Source organism: Elgaria multicarinata, chromosome 9, assembly GCF_023053635.1.
Source record: "Elgaria multicarinata webbii isolate HBS135686 ecotype San Diego chromosome 9, rElgMul1.1.pri, whole genome shotgun sequence".
Classification (NCBI taxonomy): domain Eukaryota; kingdom Metazoa; phylum Chordata; class Lepidosauria; order Squamata; family Anguidae; genus Elgaria; species Elgaria multicarinata.
In genome coordinates, this window is record NC_086179.1 from 21,420,361 (window position 1) to 21,439,042 (window position 18,682).

The following is an 18,682-nucleotide window of genomic DNA, read 5'->3' on the forward strand; positions in this document are numbered from 1 at the left end:
GGCAGAATCTACACTACTGCTTTAAAGTGCTTTATAACAGTTATAAAGTGCTTTAACTGGTTTAAAGCGGTATAAAACTGTTATAAAGTGCTTTAAAGCAGTAGTGTAGATTCAGCCCTAATAATTGTTCCATCTAGCCCACTTTTAGCTAGTTTGTTAATCAGAATATCATGGGGCACTTTGTCAAAAGCTTTGCTGAAATCAAGATATTTGTTGTCCACAGCATTCTCACAGTCCACAAGAGAAGTTACCCAATCAAAAAATGAGATCAGATTAGCCTGACAGGATTTGTTCTTGACAAATCCATGCTGGCTTCTAGTAATCACTGCATTGATTTTAAGGTGTTTGCAGATTGACTTCTTTATAATCTGCTCCAAAAATTTCCCAGGGATGGATGTCAGACTGACTGGTCTATAGTTCCCAGGTTCCTCCTTTTTGCCCTTTTTGAAGATAAGGACAATGTTAGCCATCCTCCAGTCATCCAGCACTTCAGCTGTCTTCCATGATTTCACAAAGACAATAGACAGTGGTTCTGAGAGTTCTTCTGCTAGTTCCTTTATTACTCTAGGATGCAGTTCATGGGCCTTCTGTGCTACCTCTCTGTACTTTTCTTTTGTAGCCTGGCCTTCCTTCCACTTTCTATATGTATCCTTTTTTGTTTTCAGGTCATCTCTAAGCTTTTTGTGGAGCCACATTGGTTTCTTCTGTTGTCTTCTATCTTTTCCCCCTGTTGCAGTTGTTTGTAATTGTACCTTTAAAAGTTCCTTTTTAAAACGCTCCCACCCATCTTGGACTCCTTTTCTCATTAGGGTCACTTGCCATGGGACCTTACTTACCATAGTTCTGAGTTTATTAAAATCAGCTTTCCTAAAATCCAGAGTACGTGTATGGCTACACTCAGCTTTTCCTTCCTTTAAAATCAAGAATTCAAGTATGACGTGGTCACTTTCCCCCAGAGTTCCCGTAACTGCCACTTTATCCACTAAGTCATCCCTATTGGTCAATATCAAGTCAAGGATAGCCAAACCTCTAGTTCCTTCCTCAACTTTCTATAGGAGAAAGTTATCACCCATATATGCTAGGAATTTCTTCTAAGGGCCACTTTTGGTATAATTTGTCTCCCAACAGATATCTGGGTAATTGAAGTTAGGGCTGTGCAATGTTTCGGATCCAAACCCCGAATCCGAAACAGATAGGGGTGTTTCGGACTATTCCAAAACAGATCCAAAATGGCACAGCAGAGCTCCGAAATGATGTGAAGCAGTTTGGAGCAATCCAAAATGCTTCGGAAGTATTCGGAGCTTCGGATGCGTTTTTAGCTCAAACTGCTTCCTCCCCCCTATAAGGTTTCATTGGATTTTAAAGACATCTATAACTTCATTATTTTTAAAGATACTAACCTCAAAGTTGGTCAGTTAGAGATGGCGTCGTGTATGTCCTATATGTCCTGCGTATATAATTTTCATTTATATCTGTTCAGCGGTTTTCTCGGCATAATTCTTTTTAAAAGGTTATAAAAGGGAGGGATGAGGAGTTTGCAGCGTGATGGGTAGCTTCATCTCCCAATCATCCTGAACACTCCACCACTGTATTCCCCAATCCTGCTCATGTTTTTCCAGCAGCCTCCAATCGCAATGTTGGAGGAGGGCTTAACAAAGGGCAGATCGTGAGATCTTTTCCTTATCCCCTCTTTGTGGGTTTAGGAGTTGTGGTGGAAAGACTGATTCTATTAAAAAGTTTTATCCTTTCTCTCACTCTCTGTGTGTGTGTGTGTTCAATTGTTATCCTGTTCTTTAAAAACACACACACACACACACACACACACACACACACACACACACACACATATATATATATATATATATATATATATATATATATATATATTCCATCATCCTCTTTTTCTCCCTCCCTCCCTCTCTCTGTCTCTCTCTCTCTCTGTGTTGTGTTGTGTTGGGCTGCCTGTGTATTATAAAGCAGGCTGTTTACACAAGCATACTAGACACAAGTGTGAGGGCAAAGCACAACACAAGTACATTAAATAAATTGTGATAGGCAGGCACACATCCCTTTCACGCCACCCCTCCTCCTTAGTTTGGCAGGCTTTTTTCTTTCATTGAGTCTGGCAGTCAGGCTCTTTATTTTGTTGTTGTTGTTGTTGTTGTTGTTGTTGTTGTTGTTGTTATTTCTGTTCATATTGTAATTAATAAGAATATTTTCATCATCATTATCATTCATATTATTATTTTTTAATACTGGCTGTGCTTACACAGTTCAGTAACTCAACTCTGAAATAAGAAACCCAAAGGATTTCTCTTTTTAGTCCCGTATATGAAGGGGATCTTGCAATTCCTCTTTCCTATTATAGACAGGCAGGCTCTCCATTTAAGTATTGCTGTTGTGGTTATCATTATCATCATTATCATTATTGTCATTATTATTGTCATAATGTGGCATGGGCAGCTTACAGTGCAATCAGAGGGATCCTGAAGGGATCCCATGAAGGGGGTGCCGAAGCATGGCTCCCTCTCTAAGTTTCAACGGGCCCTGTGCCACCTCGCAGGGCTGGTTTGCACGAGTCTTCCATTGAATGCATTATTGTAAAGGGGGAATGGTAAAACTTAAAAAACCCCAAAAAACTAAAAATCAGTGGATGAACCTATGTGCTTCAAAATTGCCAAGCATCAAGCCCTATATAGGTTCTATCATGTTGCAAAGTTGCAGGTATGTATATTGAAAAATGACAACATATTTTTAAAGAAATATTTTAAAACCTCAAACTTTAAAAAAAATCCTAAAAATCAGTAGATGAAGCCATGTGCTTCAAAATTGCCAAGCCTAAGGATATATTTAGAATCTATCAAGTTGCCAAGATATGTGTCTTTACCTTTAAAAGTGATGGAGATAAATGCATTTTGGAAATGGGGGGATGGTTTGAGGGTAAAATCTTAAAAATTATCCTAAAAATCAGCGGATGTGAGAATGTGCTTCAAAATTGCCATGCATCAAGCCCTGCTTAGGCTCTATCACAATGCAATGTTGTATGTGTTTTTCTTTAAAAATGAGGAAGTTATAGATCTTTGAAAAGACTGGAACTCACATTTTTTAAAATTCATTGCAATAAAAACATTGTATAGATCTGTATAAAACTGGACATGCATAAGCATCTCCAAAGTATCTGTAAGCTCACCAAATTTCATTGTTCTGTCATTAAAAATAAAAAAAGATATAGGCAATTTTTCAGACAATGCATGTCAAAAAAAATGCATGTCAAAAAAAATGGCTCCCGAATAGCGTTTTGGAGGTCCGAATTTTTCTTCAGATTTGGATCCGAAACAAAATAGGGTGGTCCCAAAACAACCTGAAATGAAATGGGCCTAATTGAAGTCCCTCATCACTACTACATCAGCCTTCCTTGAAACACGGGCAATTTGTTTCTCAAAAGTTTCATCCTTGTCTTCTCCTTGATTGGGTGGTTGTTAGTAGACCCTGACTCTCATGTTCTGTTTATTCCTTGCCTCCTCATTGTGAGGAGCCAATGGGGGTAACAGTTCCTGGGAACATGCTGGGACAGCTCATCACTCCCACTGGCTGGGCAGAGATGCTGCAACTGCAAGCTTATTAAGCAGGGTGGGATTGAGACAGAGTTGAAAAGGCAGAGCAGAAGCAGGAGGCATAGTGTGGGGGACGGGATGGGATGGAAGGACAAAGGGAAAGCCAAGCCAGGAACGACTGAAGGGTCTGGAGGACAAGGAGGCTGGATTGGAGAGGCAAGTGATAAGACAGCCTCATAGTGGAGGGAAAGGTGAACAGAAAGGCAAGTGGAGGGGAGGAGGGGACGGGATCCATGGGATAAGAGAAGCCACAATGGGAAACAGTGTTGTAGTGGAGCCTGCTTGTTCAGGTCGCAGCAGCACTGACACTCCTTGATTAGCAGGGATGCTGACTTCTGTTTGCCATCCCACCTTCTTCAGAATTCTCTATTCCCTCGGAGCTAAGCTGCATTTCTCACAGTAGCTGGAGAGCGATGAATTTCCTGGCAATACATTGTTCCCTGACGTAATGCAAAGGATGTCACGGTGACTTGGTCTTGAATGGGCAACTGAGACCCATTTGCTTTATGAAAGACCTTCTCCCAAAAGGAGATGACAATGACTAGAAATGGTTTCTTGATATGGATCAACACAGCCATGTGCATTTTTGGTCCCCTTGGGATGTGGTTACAGGGACTGTCGTGATGAGTGCCTGCGCTTCAAAATTTACCCAATACATCACTTCTTGGAAGGTGGGAACAACCAGTAGGAATGGGTGGACAAAAGCAGTCCTGGTCATTCACTGTGGAATCAAAGGAAGAGGGATGTGCTCGGTCTACCTCTGATAGCTACTTCCCTTGGTCCCAGAGATCTGAAGCTGAACTTCATTTACTTTCACCTGCAAGGCCTAGGTGGAGAGCAGGCAATGGCAAGCTTTAGAGTGGCCACAGGAGAAACACAAAGAGGAGAAACCAGAAAAGGGGAGGCTCCCGGCTCTTTATTCCTGTACCATTTCAGGCCGTGGATTCTGAAGAAGCTCTATGCTATAGCTTGGATCAAATCTTGAGCAGCAGTCTGAAGCAAGACAGCAAGAAATCAGCACCATGGAAAGCTCCAACTGGGCTGTCTATATGGTGCTCCAACAAGGACCAGAGCAAGACTGAGACAAATATTAAGCCCATATAAACCTGTTGCTGGGGGAGATGGGTGGGAGGGTGCACACACACACTGTACTCTATTATTGTTACTGCAGTTATGTACTTGTATTTTGCTCATAGAATGCCCTGATGGGCTTACATACGGACAAAAAGGTAAAATGCAGTGAAATGCAATTGAACAAAGTCACAATTATGACAGATAAATAAAATTTTAAAGCAGTGCAATCTAAAAGCAGGCAGCATTCTAAAAATCAGTTTGAAAAAGCAGCCTGCCTACACATTAAAAACCTAGAATCATAGAATAGTAGAGTTGAAAGGTGCCTACAAGGCCATCAAGTCCAAACCCTTGCTCAATGCAGGAATCCACCTTAAAGCATCCCTGACAGATGGTTGTCCAGCTGCCTCTTGAAGGCCTCTAGTGTGGGAGAGCCCACGACCTCCCTAGGTAACTGCTTCCATTGTTGTACTGCTCTTAACGGTCAAATAGGAATAAGAAAATATAATATTTTCAGTTTCTTCTTGCCTAAATTACAGGAAAGAAGGAAACTGATGAATCTACACTGGAGTGTTCCAGAGCCCTTATGCTCACCCACCGAATGGCCTGAGATAGAAGGTGCTTCTAGACAAAAAGGTCCCGTTGCAAACTATCAAAAGACTTTGTACAGCTATTCTGTCATTTCTTCATGAACGGATTTTCTGCTTTAAGAAAAAAAGACAACTAAAATAGTGGGAAAACATGGGAGGGTTACAAGAGGAAGATGACGATGACATCTGGATCCTGGTCCAATTCAGTGAATGAGGCAGAGTGATTGCTCATGAAAAGCCTCATCTGGAAGCACCCAAAGTCAAAGAGAGCAGAGTGTCTGGACAGGTCCATATGGAAGCAGTAGGAAAAAAAGTGAACTTCTAGACAGAATTGAGAATTTCTGGCCTGGAATCGACGTCTGCATGTGGATAGGAGGCTTCTCCTGATTCATCACAGAGATGAAAGTTTCTGGGTGCTGGACAAGGCCATCTAGGTCAGTCCCGGCCAGCCAATTTCCAGAAGGCAGTTCCTCACATTCCACCGTCAAGGCAGCTGTCCTTTTAAAAGGGCAGCTGGAGTCTCCCTGTAGCACGAGCACTGCTGTTTTCCAGAACAATTTTAAAATATGACCATGTTAGGTCATTGCCACTTAAGGCACAGCAAATGTGGCCGCTTGTATTAAATATTCAACACCTGACAGATGGTTTCTCTGAGCCCTAAGTGAAAATGATTAGGAAAGAGAAAGATAATGTCTCTTCTAATTTACTGGGATCTGACTTGAGTTTCTGATGGATAATGCCAGAATTTCCCTCGAGAGACTGGAGTTCCTAGTAAAAGAAACCCCGCGAAACATTGCCGAGTTGACTGTGTGTGCAGTCAGGAAGTATCTGAAATGCCAGAACTATTTCTGGGTTCATTGTGTAGTTCCCCAAGTATGAATCTAGTGGGAGTATATATCCATTCCTTGCTGTAGATTTGTGTGCCGTTGCTAATTAGAAAAAGAAAAAGAAAGACCGGGGAGCCTATCAGTGGAACAGTGGAAACTTTGAAGTGCGAAGACTCATCATGATTCAGATCCATGCCCTGCGAGGAAAGTCCAAATATGCAAGGCAGCAGTGGAGGCTGGTGGCTCTGATGTCACTGGGGCAGTGAATCTGCTCCGGGTTTCAGTCAGAATCAGTCAGAACTCTAAAAGAGCTGTCCAAGGCCTGACCAATTCTGATGGAAACCCAGAGTGGATTCACTGCCCCACTGACATCGTAGCCACAGGCTTCCACTGGCTGGCAACTGTGTTGATCTATATCAACAAACCAGTTCTAGCAATTTTCATCTCTTGTAAAGACGTCAGTTGTAAAGCCAATGGGTCAAAATTGCCCATTCAGGACCATGTCACCCCCAAATACTTTGCATAATAACAGGCATAGCTCACAACTATAGATGTTGCTGGGAAAACCAATCCTTCCTCCAACGTCTGCCCAGCCGGCTACTGTGAGGATTGCAGATAAGTTCAGGTGGAACATGGAAGCCTGACCGGACGGTGGGATTGGGGTGGCAGATGACGTCATTGTTCCTGCTAATCAAAAAGTCCTCGCATGTTGACCTTGCAAACACAGGTTCTTCTGCATCACTGGAACTAATCATGTTTCTATCCCTTGTTGTTGAAGAGATTTCTATCGCACTCCTGAGATGTGTAGACTCTTGAGATGGCTAGCAATAAAAGGAAGGACTTCTTCACAGAGTTAAACTATTGAATTCACTATTACAATATGGCCATCAATTGGGTTGGCTTTAAATGGGGATTGGGATACATTTGTGGAGGATAAGGCTATCAATGGCTACTAGTCCTCATGGTTCTGTGCTACCTCCAGTATCAGAGGTAGCCTATGTACACCTGTTGCTGGGGAACACAGCTGGGAGGGTGCTGTAGCACTCATGTCCTGCTTATGGGGAGATGGTTGGCCACTGTGTGAACGCAATGCTGGACTAGATGGGCCCTTGGTCTGATCTAGCATAGTTTTCCTTATGTTCAATATAAAAACAATAAACCAAATTCTAAATCTAAAGTGACCCAAACCCACACACCTCCAAAAACATAAAAACCCACTCAGATAAACACATAAACTAGAAGCCCCAAAATAAAGAAATTATAAAGTTAGCCGGAATTAAGGCCAAAGAAGTCAAGTGTTTACTGCTTACTGAAAGATGAGAACAGATGGAGCCAACTGGGCCTCCTGAGGAAAGGTAATTCCAAATTTAGGCCCCATGACCAAGAAACCCTGCCTCTTGGGCCAGCCTGCAGTACCTCTGACAACAAAGACAGATGGAGGAGCATGTTTGGATCAACTCTAATGTTGATTTGAGTACACAGGTAGGTTCATATTGGAGGTTGGAGGTGGCCTTTAACTTATCCTAGTTCCGGACCATTTCTGAGCATAATTAGAGGTTAATGAGAATACACAATTGTTTGCTTTCTCTGTTGCTTGCCATGATCTACCTTTCTCAGGGGGGGTTGGAAATGGAAGGCTTCTTGGTGGTTAATTAATTGTCTTAATTCAGGAAACTTGGTACCTGCAAGCCAGACAGGCACTGTGGCTACCCTCATACTGATTTCTGCTAGTCTTACTGGCAGGGGATGACGTTAGCAGGATGAACATGTATCAAATGATGCACCCTTGTCTTGCCAGGCCATGACAATTTGCTTCTTGAATCTCTAAATTATTGTCCTTTTCTTGTTCCAGGTATGGATGGATGCAGGTACTCAGATCTTCTTTTCTTATGCCATCTGCCAGGGGTGCCTGACAGCCCTGGGCAGCTACAACAAATACAACAACAATTGCTACAGGTAGGAGTATCTGGTATCTATTAAATTCCACAGACAAGGTGTTTCCCCTGACATAGCCATTTCTCTATATGTGAAACTGCCTTATATGATGCCAGACCATTGAACTGTCTAGTTCTGCAGCAATTCCCCAGGCTCTTAGATGGAGATCAGTGGAGGCTGGTGACATTAGTGCCAGAGGGGCAGTGAATCCACTCTGGGTTTCAGTCAGAAGCAGTCAGAACTCTAAAGGAACTAGCCAAGGTGCAGAAAGACATTTCCCAGTCCTATCTGGAGGTGTCAAGGATTAAACCTGGGCCTAGGGTTGTACCATTTATGTCTGTAGTCTTACATAAATAGGCGCTTTACAGCTGTCATTTGTGTAAAAGGCTTTTTACATAAAAGAACAAGCCACCATTTTTACACAAAATGGTACCCTGCTGAGGGAATGGGTGCCCACGAGCTGCTCACCGGACACCACCACACATACAAAGGACAAGATCAAACTTTGATTGTGAGGAATGCTTTCTATATCTCACTTGCTGTCTCTGGAATTGCCCCAACAGGGATTGCTTTATGCTCTGTTTCCTGAATAGTGCTACCAGCTTCGTGGCTGGCTTTGCCATTTTCTCCGTATTGGGCTTCATGGCACAAGAACAGGGCATACCTATCTCGGATGTGGCTGAATCAGGTGAGCATCTGGTGGTGGCTGTAGAAAGGAGGTGGGTAAAAAAGAAAGCATGAATTAGAAGTCCCTGCTTCATAGCATGTAGAAGCATGCTGCTTCTAAAGCATGGCGAAATCCAGGTGTACTGGACTACAACTCATCACCTTTGGGGATGATGGGAGTTGTAGACCAACCCATCTGGAAGGCGCCAGGTTGGGTAGGCTGTTGAAAGGAGACCCATAAAGGTAGTCAGTACTGCAGAGGGAGGACTCATCCATTGTCTCTGAAATGGCATGTTGATTGTTAATTAAAAAATTATTTTAGTGCTCGAATGGCCAGGGATTTTGGGAACGGAAGGGTTATTGAAACACCTGCTCAATTTCTTTTGTTTGATTGGTAGGTCCGGGCCTAGCATTCATCGCCTACCCAAAAGCTGTAACCATGATGCCTGTCTCTCAGCTGTGGGCCTGCTTATTCTTCCTTATGCTGATCTTCTTGGGTCTGGACAGTCAAGTATGGAAAAATAACATTCCACATTCCTTCAGTTCCATCTATGTTCAGGGGATGTATTATACCTTGCAGAAGAAATAGACCATGGCATCTCAGCAGCATGAATTAATGATATTAAGCATTAATTAGTGATGTAGATTGAGAGGGGGAAATGTGGGAAGCTCTCGTTTGGACCTGAATCAAACGCACATCACATGCACAGATTTTTGCTAGCCCAGATCCAAGCCTTCCTCTTGTTATGCAATTCTTCCCCCACTCATTCTTCCAAATAAAGCAGTTCTTTTCTGAGCAGCTCATGCTGCTTAATATCTTGGGAAAGTAAGGAGAAAAAGGGGCAACTAAGTCGGCTGAGGCAAGGGTAGACAGAAAGTAGATCTCTAGAAGTTTTGGACTTCAGCACCCAACATTCGTGATCATTGGCCATGCTATCAGGAGCTTCTGGGAGGTTCATGTCAGGAGAGGCATTCTGTCAGGTATTGTGGTCCCAAGCTGCATAAGGCTATATAGGTCAAAACCAGCACCTTGAATTGGGCTCGGAAATGTATAGGCAGCCAATGCAGGCGGGCCAGAATCGGTCTTATATGTTGAAACCTTCTGGTTCCAGTTATGAATCTGGCCGCTGCATTTTGCACAAGCTGCAGCTTCCGAACTGTCTTCAAAGGCAGCCCCACATAGAGCGCATTACAGTAATCTAATTTGGAGGTTAGTAGAGCATGGACAATTGAAGCTAGGCTATCCCTGTCCAGATAGGGGCGTAGCTGGGCCACCAACCGAAGTTGGTAGAAGACACTCCGTGCCACTGAGGCCACCAGAGCCTCAAGGGACAGAGATGGTTCTAGGAGAACCCCCAAGCTACAGATCTGCTCCTTCAGGGGGAGTACAACCCCATCCAGAACAGGTTGAACACCCACTAACCGGTCAGAGGAACCACCCACTAACAGCATCTCAGTCTTGTCTGGATTGAGTTTCAGTTTATTAGCTCTCTGGGTAACAGTTGTCAGCCTAGTTTTGGCCGACTGTAGTAAATTCTTCCCAGAGGACCTGAGTGTGTGTGGCAGATTGTACAGGGGAAGATGTTCCCACAGGTAAACTGGACCCAAACCATGTAGGGCTTTAAAGGTAATAACCAACACTTTATACTTCGACTGTAGACTAATTGGCAGCCATTTTAATGTTGGTGTAATATGGTCACCCCTAGGTGTATTAGTCTAACTAGCCCAGTGCAATTGATTGTGTCTCAGGCAGAGGTCTACTCCAAGACTTTTAACTGGAGATTCCAGGGATTAATGCTGAGTATGTGATACGTATGAGAAAGTTGTTTCAGTTCATTTTTGATCAGAATCTACCCATTTCACACCTTTAGGACTGAACATAGAGTCAGATGCAATTTGCGGTCAAAGTCTGTTCATTTCCCAGCTTGTAATGTGATTCAAAGACACACACCCTCCAAATATGTTTGAGAACATGCCTACGTTTGAAACATGTGCATGAAAAAATGCATACTTTTGGAAAATGCACACAAACACACTTTAATCAGTAGGAGAGGAATGCATACATTTCAAAGGTGCGCACAACTGATGCATGCATTTGGGAAAATATGCACAAAAATACACATAGATTTTCATGAGAGAGAGAAAACAAAGCTCGTGATCTGATGTGGACTTGAGACTGAACGAGCTTCAAGATGGAATTTTGGGGAAGTTCAGCAAGTTCAAGATTTGCTGCCTTGTATATCTCTAATCCTGAGACCTTCTCCATACAAAACAAGTGGTCCTCGCCTTGGGTTATGGGCCCTGCCTGTGGACAGGAAAAGCCTTGGCTTCCAGCCACTTCAGCATAGTCCAAGGCTGTCATGTGTCCCTATCATCACAGGAAGGGATCCCTCCAGAATCCCTCCAGATCCCGCTTTTGTTATCGTGCCATAGCAAGTGCTTGAAAAGTGTTGGTTTGTTGCAGTGTAGCCCAAGTCCAATTTGGCAAGTGCTGGGAGATATGTACGACTGGGCTGCTACAGGAAGACATGGGTAGGAGCGAACACTAGCAAGGATTTTTACTGGCGAAAGAAGTAGGAAGGAAGGAAGTTAGGGAGAGGAAGGATTGAGAAAGGGGAGCTCTTGGGACCTGGGTTTCCTGATATGTTTTTCCCCCCCATAGTTCGTCTGTGTTGAGAGCTTGGTGACAGCCATTGTTGACATGTTCCCAGATGTTTTCCGCAAGAAAGGACGGCGGGAGCTGCTGATCCTGGGCATTGCAGTGATATGCTACCTGCTAGGCCTGCTACTGGTCACTGAGGTGAGAAGAAGGTCAGTGGGTGGCCAGGAGGTCTATGAAACCCCCACTGCATCCTGATATGATGACCTACTCTCTGGCACTTTGGCCCATCTGATGATGATGATGATGATGATGATGATAATGATTTTCATTTTTATATCACCCAATAGCTGAAGCGCTCTGGGCGGTTCACAAAAATACACATCATAATACAACAAAATAAAAACATAATATAAAACCTCTAACATACAAAATTTTAAATGTTTTAAACAGCTAAAATACATTTACATTAAGATACTGGACCTGATAGAAGCAACTGATAGAAATGCATCATCCTATGCCATTCTGCACTAGATCCAGCTTCTAGAGCAGCCTTAAGGGCAACCCCACATAGTGCACATACCACTATTGCCAAGCTATCCCTTCCCAGGAGAGGCTGTAGCTGGTGAACCAGCTGAAGCTGGTAAAAGGCACTCTGAGCCATGAAGGATCTAGGAGTACCCACAGGCTATGGAACTGATCTTTCAGAGGAGGTCCAACCCCATCCAGAACAGGTCATGAGCCTATGTCCCAGACCTGGGAACCACTCACCTACAGGGCATCTGTCTTGCCACAATCAGCTTCAGGTTTTGGCTTTCATCCAGCCCATTACTGTGTCTAGACACTGATCCAGGATTTGCACAGCCTCACCTGATTCAGATGTCATAGGAAGACAGAGCTGTGTGTCACCAGACTACTGATGGCACTTGGCATTTAGTGCTCTGTAGTGCTGAAAGTGTCATTAAAAGACACACAGAGATATCTTTTTTTTGCCGCTGCTACCCAGCAAAGCAGGTGCTGCACCTGTGTGTGCGTGTGTGTGTGCGTGTGTGTGTGTGTGTGCATGCCACCCGTGGGCTGCAAATTGCCCACTCCTAATCTAGTAAGACTGCTGTTGCCTTAGGCAAGGAATCACAGTGGACCCCTATTTTCCTCAGAAGCAGGCACATGGAATTCCCCAGAGGGTTTGAGATCTGCATTTCTAGGGTCATGACTGGGGCCTGACAGCCACTTTTCTTGAATGCACAAGTCTATGAACTGTATTTCTTCTAAGAGTGCTACTCTGTTTCTTGGCATATGCACAATTCCTGATGCTGCTTCCCTAGAGTCTTGGCTTAAATCACAACTCAGGGCTGGGGAACTGAGATCACCTGGCACATGAATGGCAACTAGCTTTCCAGTTTGCATGCTGGGGCAATTTCCTCCATTGTCCCTATTGTGGTTGGTAGCAAATGTGAGCTCCTTCAAAGCCAGATGGTGTGGTTGATCACATGGGGGCTTGGGCTGGGGAAGAAGACAGGATTCAGATCTTTGCTGAGCCATAAAGTACCCATGCTGCTCCTGCACAAGCCACTCAGTCTATATTTATTTAGGGTGCAATCCTCTGCATGTTGAGACAGATAGCTTCATCCGACGAGCGTTTTAATGCACGCTCGTTACTGGGCACTCACAAAATACTTACATGACGTCCGCCTCTCTTGCATCTTGCGCTCCTTCTGGCGGAAGACACGCAGCAAAACAAACCAGTAGAAGTCCAGTTGGAGCTCTCCCCTACCTGACTCTATGGTGCTAATTACTTCCTGTTTTCAGGAAGTGATGTTGCAGCGGTGACAGAAGAAATGATGGGAGCTGCTCGTTGACGCTCGTCGGATGAAGCTTAGAAATAAGCCCTACAACTCAAAACATCCTCCAGTCAGCCATGGCTGGCTGGTGGATGAGGGAAGGTGTAGGACTTATTTCTGTCTAAATATGCATAGGATTGTACCTTTATTTAGGACATTTCTACACTGCCCATTAGCTGAAGCTCTCTGGGCAGTTTGCAAAACAAAGCTTAAAACCATACAATTCAACAACACAGTAAGTCTAGTGGTGGTTTTGCAGTTAACATACAACAGCAACGCATACCCTGGATACAAAAGTAGGGTTGGATACAGCAGTGACCTGGGTAAGCTTATTCAATCTCATGGCCTCCAATATCACCTGTATGCCGATGATACACAATTATATCTCTCATCCCCGGAACTTTCTCCTGATATTCACGATCGTATCTCGGCATGTCTTTCAGATATCTCAGCCTGGCTGCTTCATTGTCGTTTGAAACTTAATATGGCAAAAACTGAACTGCTTGTTTTTCCTCCTAAACCTTCTCCTCACCTCTCATTCTCTCTTACTATCAACGATGTCACGCTTACTCCGGTCAAGGAAGCTCGTAGTCTTGGCTTTATATTTGATTCCTCGCTCTCCTTGATTCCTCATATCGAGGCAGTAGCTAAATCCTATCGTTTCTTCCTGTATAATATTGCCAGGATTCGACCATTTTTGTCTGTCTCTTCTGCCAAGACTCTCGTTCACACACTGGTTATCTCTCGGTTGGACTACTGCAACCTTCTTCTCTCTGGCCTTCCTTCGTCTCACATCAGTCCGCTGGTCTCTGTCCACCACTCTGCTGCTAAGATCATCTTCTTGGCCCGCCGCTCTGACCATGTCACTCCACTTCTGAAATCTCTTCATTGGCTTCCAATTCACTCCAGAATCCAATATAAACTTCTCTTGTTGACCTTCAAAGCTTTTCACGGTCTAGCTCCTGCCTATCTCTCCTCTCTCATCTCACACTATTGCCCCGCTCGTGCTCTCCGCTCCTCTGATGCCATGCTTCTCGCCTGCCCAAGGGCCTCTACTTCCCTTACTCGGCTTCGTCCTTTTTCTTCTGCTGCCCCTTACGCCTGGAACGCTCTTCCAGAACACTTGAGAACTACAAACTCAATCACAGCTTTTAAAACTCAGCTAAAAACTTTTCTTTTCCCTATAGCTTTTAAATATTGAGTTTGTTCTGACTCTATACTGTTAGCTTCACCCTACCCGGTGCCTGTTTACACTTCCCTGTGCCTGTTTGCATTCTCTTTCCCTCCTTATTGTTTACTACAACTTTATTAGATTGTAAGCCTATGCGGCAGGGTCTTGCTATTTACTGTGTATAATCTGTACAGCACCATGTACATTGATGGTGCTATATAAATAAATAATAATAATAATAATGAATAAAAGACATCTATAAAATAGCTGCTGATCTTAGTTGGTTGCGAGGAGAGCACCAGGGAAGTCTCCAGCTTTGTGACCAGGGCTGAAACCCTGTGCTCACCTCCCTGTGAGTGAGACACACTGAACATAGTGGGTCGTTCCTCCTCCTCCTCCTCCTCCTCCTTCTTCTTCTTCTTCTTCTCTTGTATAAGAAGACTACAAATCCTAGCATTCCTGATCATCAGTCATGCTGTCTTGGGGTTGATGGGAGTTGAAGTCCAAAACATCTGCTGGTCGAACCATCACGTATAGGATTGTGTTGGACATGTAGCCCCCTTTCCTTGATGATTATAGCGACTGTGAAATTGTAAATATGCGCAGTTGTGCTGCAAGATGCAGGAAGGAAAGAAAGACTGTGAACTTCTCCACTAAGGGATAATACCTGTAAGCAATTTGGGCAACACACTGACACAGTGATGTGGTACGTGTCTTGGCTTGCCTCCTAGAAAATAGTGTTGCAGCAAGTCACCTTCTTCTGTTAACTCTCTATATTACATAGCTCTTCTGTTTCTTGCTATTCCCCACTTGCTTAACTTTGGGTTGTTTTTGGTTTTGCAAATGGTCTTACTGTTCCCCTTTGTGCATCTTTCAGGGTGGAATGTACATCTTTCAGCTGTTTGATTATTACGCAGCCAGTGGCACATGCCTCCTCTTCCTCGCTGTCTTTGAAGTCATCTGCATTGGATGGGTTTATGGTATGTAGAACATAGAGTTCAACCGGACTGTCTTTCTTCCACATGTGTCTGTGATAGTGGCAGTCATCTTTAATGGCAGGAAGATCCCATGCTTGAGCTGATGTCCCATAGGCACACACAGTGGCATTCCTCTAGTTGGGTGCTTGTGATTCTAGGAAGGATCCTCTGTCCTGCTGTGTGCATGGTTATTTATGTTGAGATGGGGGGGGGATCTTCATTTCTCACCCTAATTCCAAATGTCCATCCCATGCCCCAAATATCACCTCCACGTTGGTATGAAATACCAGGTTGGTAAATGGACAACTCATGTGCAGGCTCTGTGCATTGGCCTCTTTGCTTATTCTATGACTTAGACCAGATCCTCTTTGCTTATGCTAGAAAGGATTACAGCAAAAGTCATGAATAAAGACACATGTTCCAAGCTTGCCTCTTGCCAGCCGTGACGATGCCACCCACAGCCTGGCAGCTTTCCCCCTGCTCGTCAAGCAGTTGTCATTATAAAGATTTGAGGATTTCCTGCATACAGCTTTAGTTCTGTGAATGGATCTTGCCATTTCCAGCCAATTTGCTGCCACTGCTGTTGAACTTGCCAAAGGGAAGAGCCTGAAGCACCTGGGGGGGGAAAAATCCTGCTTAAAAAGCAAACCAAAAAAAAAAAAAAAATCTAACATACTTTTTTCTTTTTGGATTGGAAGCCAGATGCCGCAATAACACAGCCCAGGGAGGATTTTCTAAACAGCACCAGTGTATATAACCCTGAGATTAGTTGTTCCAAAAGAAATCTCACTGACACTCCTCTTGCTGGAAAAGAAATTGGGTTAAAGCTATTAGAATCTTAGATAACAGGGGTTGGCAGTGGGTGAAAGGATGCTCACGGCAACATTGTGGGTGGCCTTGGAATGAATCCATGACCTGTCTCTTGTATGTTCAAATAAATATATCTTTCTTGCCCATGCAGACAATTTTAGATAAAAAGAAAGAGCGTTGGCCTAGCATATAGTGGCCCAGGGGGTGTGCCATGAACTGGGAAGCCTACAGTTCAGATATTACCCAGCCATAAATTCACTGTTTAGCATAAGGTAATCTGCAGTGTCCCCAGCCTCTATGCAATATGGGGGCTAGGTTTCTGAGATAATGCAGGAAGGGTGATTTGAACATTTGAAATGTGCTCTTAAACTTTAGCTTTCTGACACTGGTGTTGTGGGTGGGCTGGTCAGGTATGGTGGCCAGCAGAAGCAGGCAGAAAGTAGGTCATCATGATCCAGTGGTGGACCACTGGCCAATTTTTTGGTGGGCCACTTAAGCACAGGGACAGACAATTTCTGGAGGTGGCAACACATTGTCCCCTGGGCCATACCCTGCCCCTGTCAAAATTGCTGCTGCTGCTGATTTTGCAGTAGTAGTAAAAAAAGCTGCAAGTTTGCGAGGAAACAAGGAGCATGGGGTGCGTGCATCTTATTTGCAAGCAGAAACCAAGTGCATGAGTGTGTGCCTTGTTTCCTTGCAAAATTGTTGGCTTTTTTATGCCACCACCATGCACATTCAGCATCAGCAACAGTAGGGGAACCAATCCCACTCCACAAAAACGGCAATGGCATTGCTGGGATTATATTTATTTATCTATTTATTACATTTTTATACCACTCAATAGCTGATGCTCTCTACCAAGAGTGCTCTTCTAAGCAAGAGTGTATATGGAGGATCATTTCACACTGGTTAGTTATGCCTTCACTTTTAAGAGGCCCCGAGTAGGCACTCTTGCCATGTATATTGAAAACACATGAAGGGATCACAAAGGATTCTAGTAAAGAAGAAGAAAAAAGACTGTACAGGAATGTTCAGCCTAGCTCTGCTGTAAGTAGTACAAACTGATGCCATGTAAAGAGCAGTTCCAATATGCGGCAGAGCATACATAAGCCAGAGTGGTTGTGCATTTGACCCTTCTCTCTGTTGTGTGGAAGATACTGTTGGGCCTGGCAGTTTTTGCATGCCCTGAAACCCTTAGAGTCACAAGCTGATGATTTCATCTTCACAGTTCAGATTGTGGGAGACTGATTTATGGTCCAAACCTATGCATGTTTCCTCAGAAGTAAATTCCACTGTGTAATCCCAAGTATGTATGTATATATGTATGTATGTACAGGATTGCAGCCTTAAAAACACACACATGAGAGTATTTGCAGGACATGTTCATGAAGAAACCTAACCACATGGCTAGCAGAGCTGTATGTTCTGGTAGGGATGTGTGCAAAATCCATTTCAGTTTGTTTTTGACCAGACTTTACCGAGTTCACACCTTCTGGGCCTAAATGTAGACTTGAGTACAATCTGCAGTTGAATTTCACACATTGCCAAGCTTGCGACTCATAGAGCAACACAAACAAAAGAACAACCCTATTCTAAAAATGCACACATCTGAAAAATGAGCACAAACATACTTTCATCAATGGAAGAAAAATGTAAACATTTAAAAATGCACAAAATTGATGCATACGCGTGGGGAAACACACATGAAAACAAGCAGAAAAACAAAACAAAAAATGTGCATGATCTGATACAGACACGGGTTGGGATGAGCTTTGAAGTGGGATTTGGGAAACCTCGGAGAGGTCATCTTTGGCTGACTTGCCCATCCCTACATCCTGGTTATGGGATTGTCTTTTTTCTTGAAACAAATGAGATTGTGTTGCGGTCAAAGGCAGGAGTCCTAATTGCACAGACTGCTCCATTGTGCCAGTAGTTCAGCTTCTAGGCCTTAGGTTGTCCAGGATAACAGCAAACACCTCCATCTGTTTAAACGAAGCTCTCCCTTAAGGGGTTATTCAAGGCCATTCTCCCCAGTAATGTACATAATCCTTCCAAATAGGTGATGAGGGGCTGGGGGGGGGTGGGGGTGGAGAAAGAGAGAAGGCTGGTGCATCTTTTCCCCAGCTTCACTTTCGCTGGAGAACAGTGTTAAGTGACTGAACTGCTGACTCCTTAAGCCTGATTAATTTTTTCATCATCTTTGGAAATATAGAGCAAGCCAGCTTCCCTTCCAAGGATGCAGTAAATCCATCCATGTCAGGTCCCATCATTTTCTACTACATCACCCATTGCCTTTGATGGGTTTGCTGCATATCTGCAGGAAGTGGGTCAGGAAAGAAAGCCCTAACAATGCTGTTAACCGGAAGTGCACATGACCTAAATTGCTGCTGTTAGGCTTTTTCATTGATTTAAAGGGCCTCTCTTTTCCCCTCAGACTCTCCTTAACCAGCTAAAAGCCTGCTATTATGATAGGTTCTCTCGTAAATGGGATCTTGCCTAGATCCCTTTGGCTCATCTTCTCTGACATCATAGCAGGCATGTGTGCGAGGGAGGGGGCCATCGTGCCATTGCTTGCTGATGG

General features: G+C 43.9%; 1 protein-coding gene across 2 annotated transcripts in view; it reads left to right on the forward strand.

Annotated features, from left to right (window-relative positions):
- Positions 1-18,682, forward strand: part of SLC6A12 (solute carrier family 6 member 12) — a 73,358-nt gene that overhangs the window by 38,133 nt on the left and 16,543 nt on the right. For both annotated transcript variants that reach the window (XM_063134931.1, XM_063134932.1), the window contains exons 8-12: positions 7,955-8,058; positions 8,601-8,725; positions 9,102-9,214; positions 11,366-11,503; positions 15,192-15,294. In XM_063134931.1, coding sequence (XP_062991001.1) covers positions 7,955-8,058; positions 8,601-8,725; positions 9,102-9,214; positions 11,366-11,503; positions 15,192-15,294 — 583 coding nt within the window. The remainder of the gene's footprint in view (positions 1-7,954; positions 8,059-8,600; positions 8,726-9,101; positions 9,215-11,365; positions 11,504-15,191; positions 15,295-18,682) is intronic.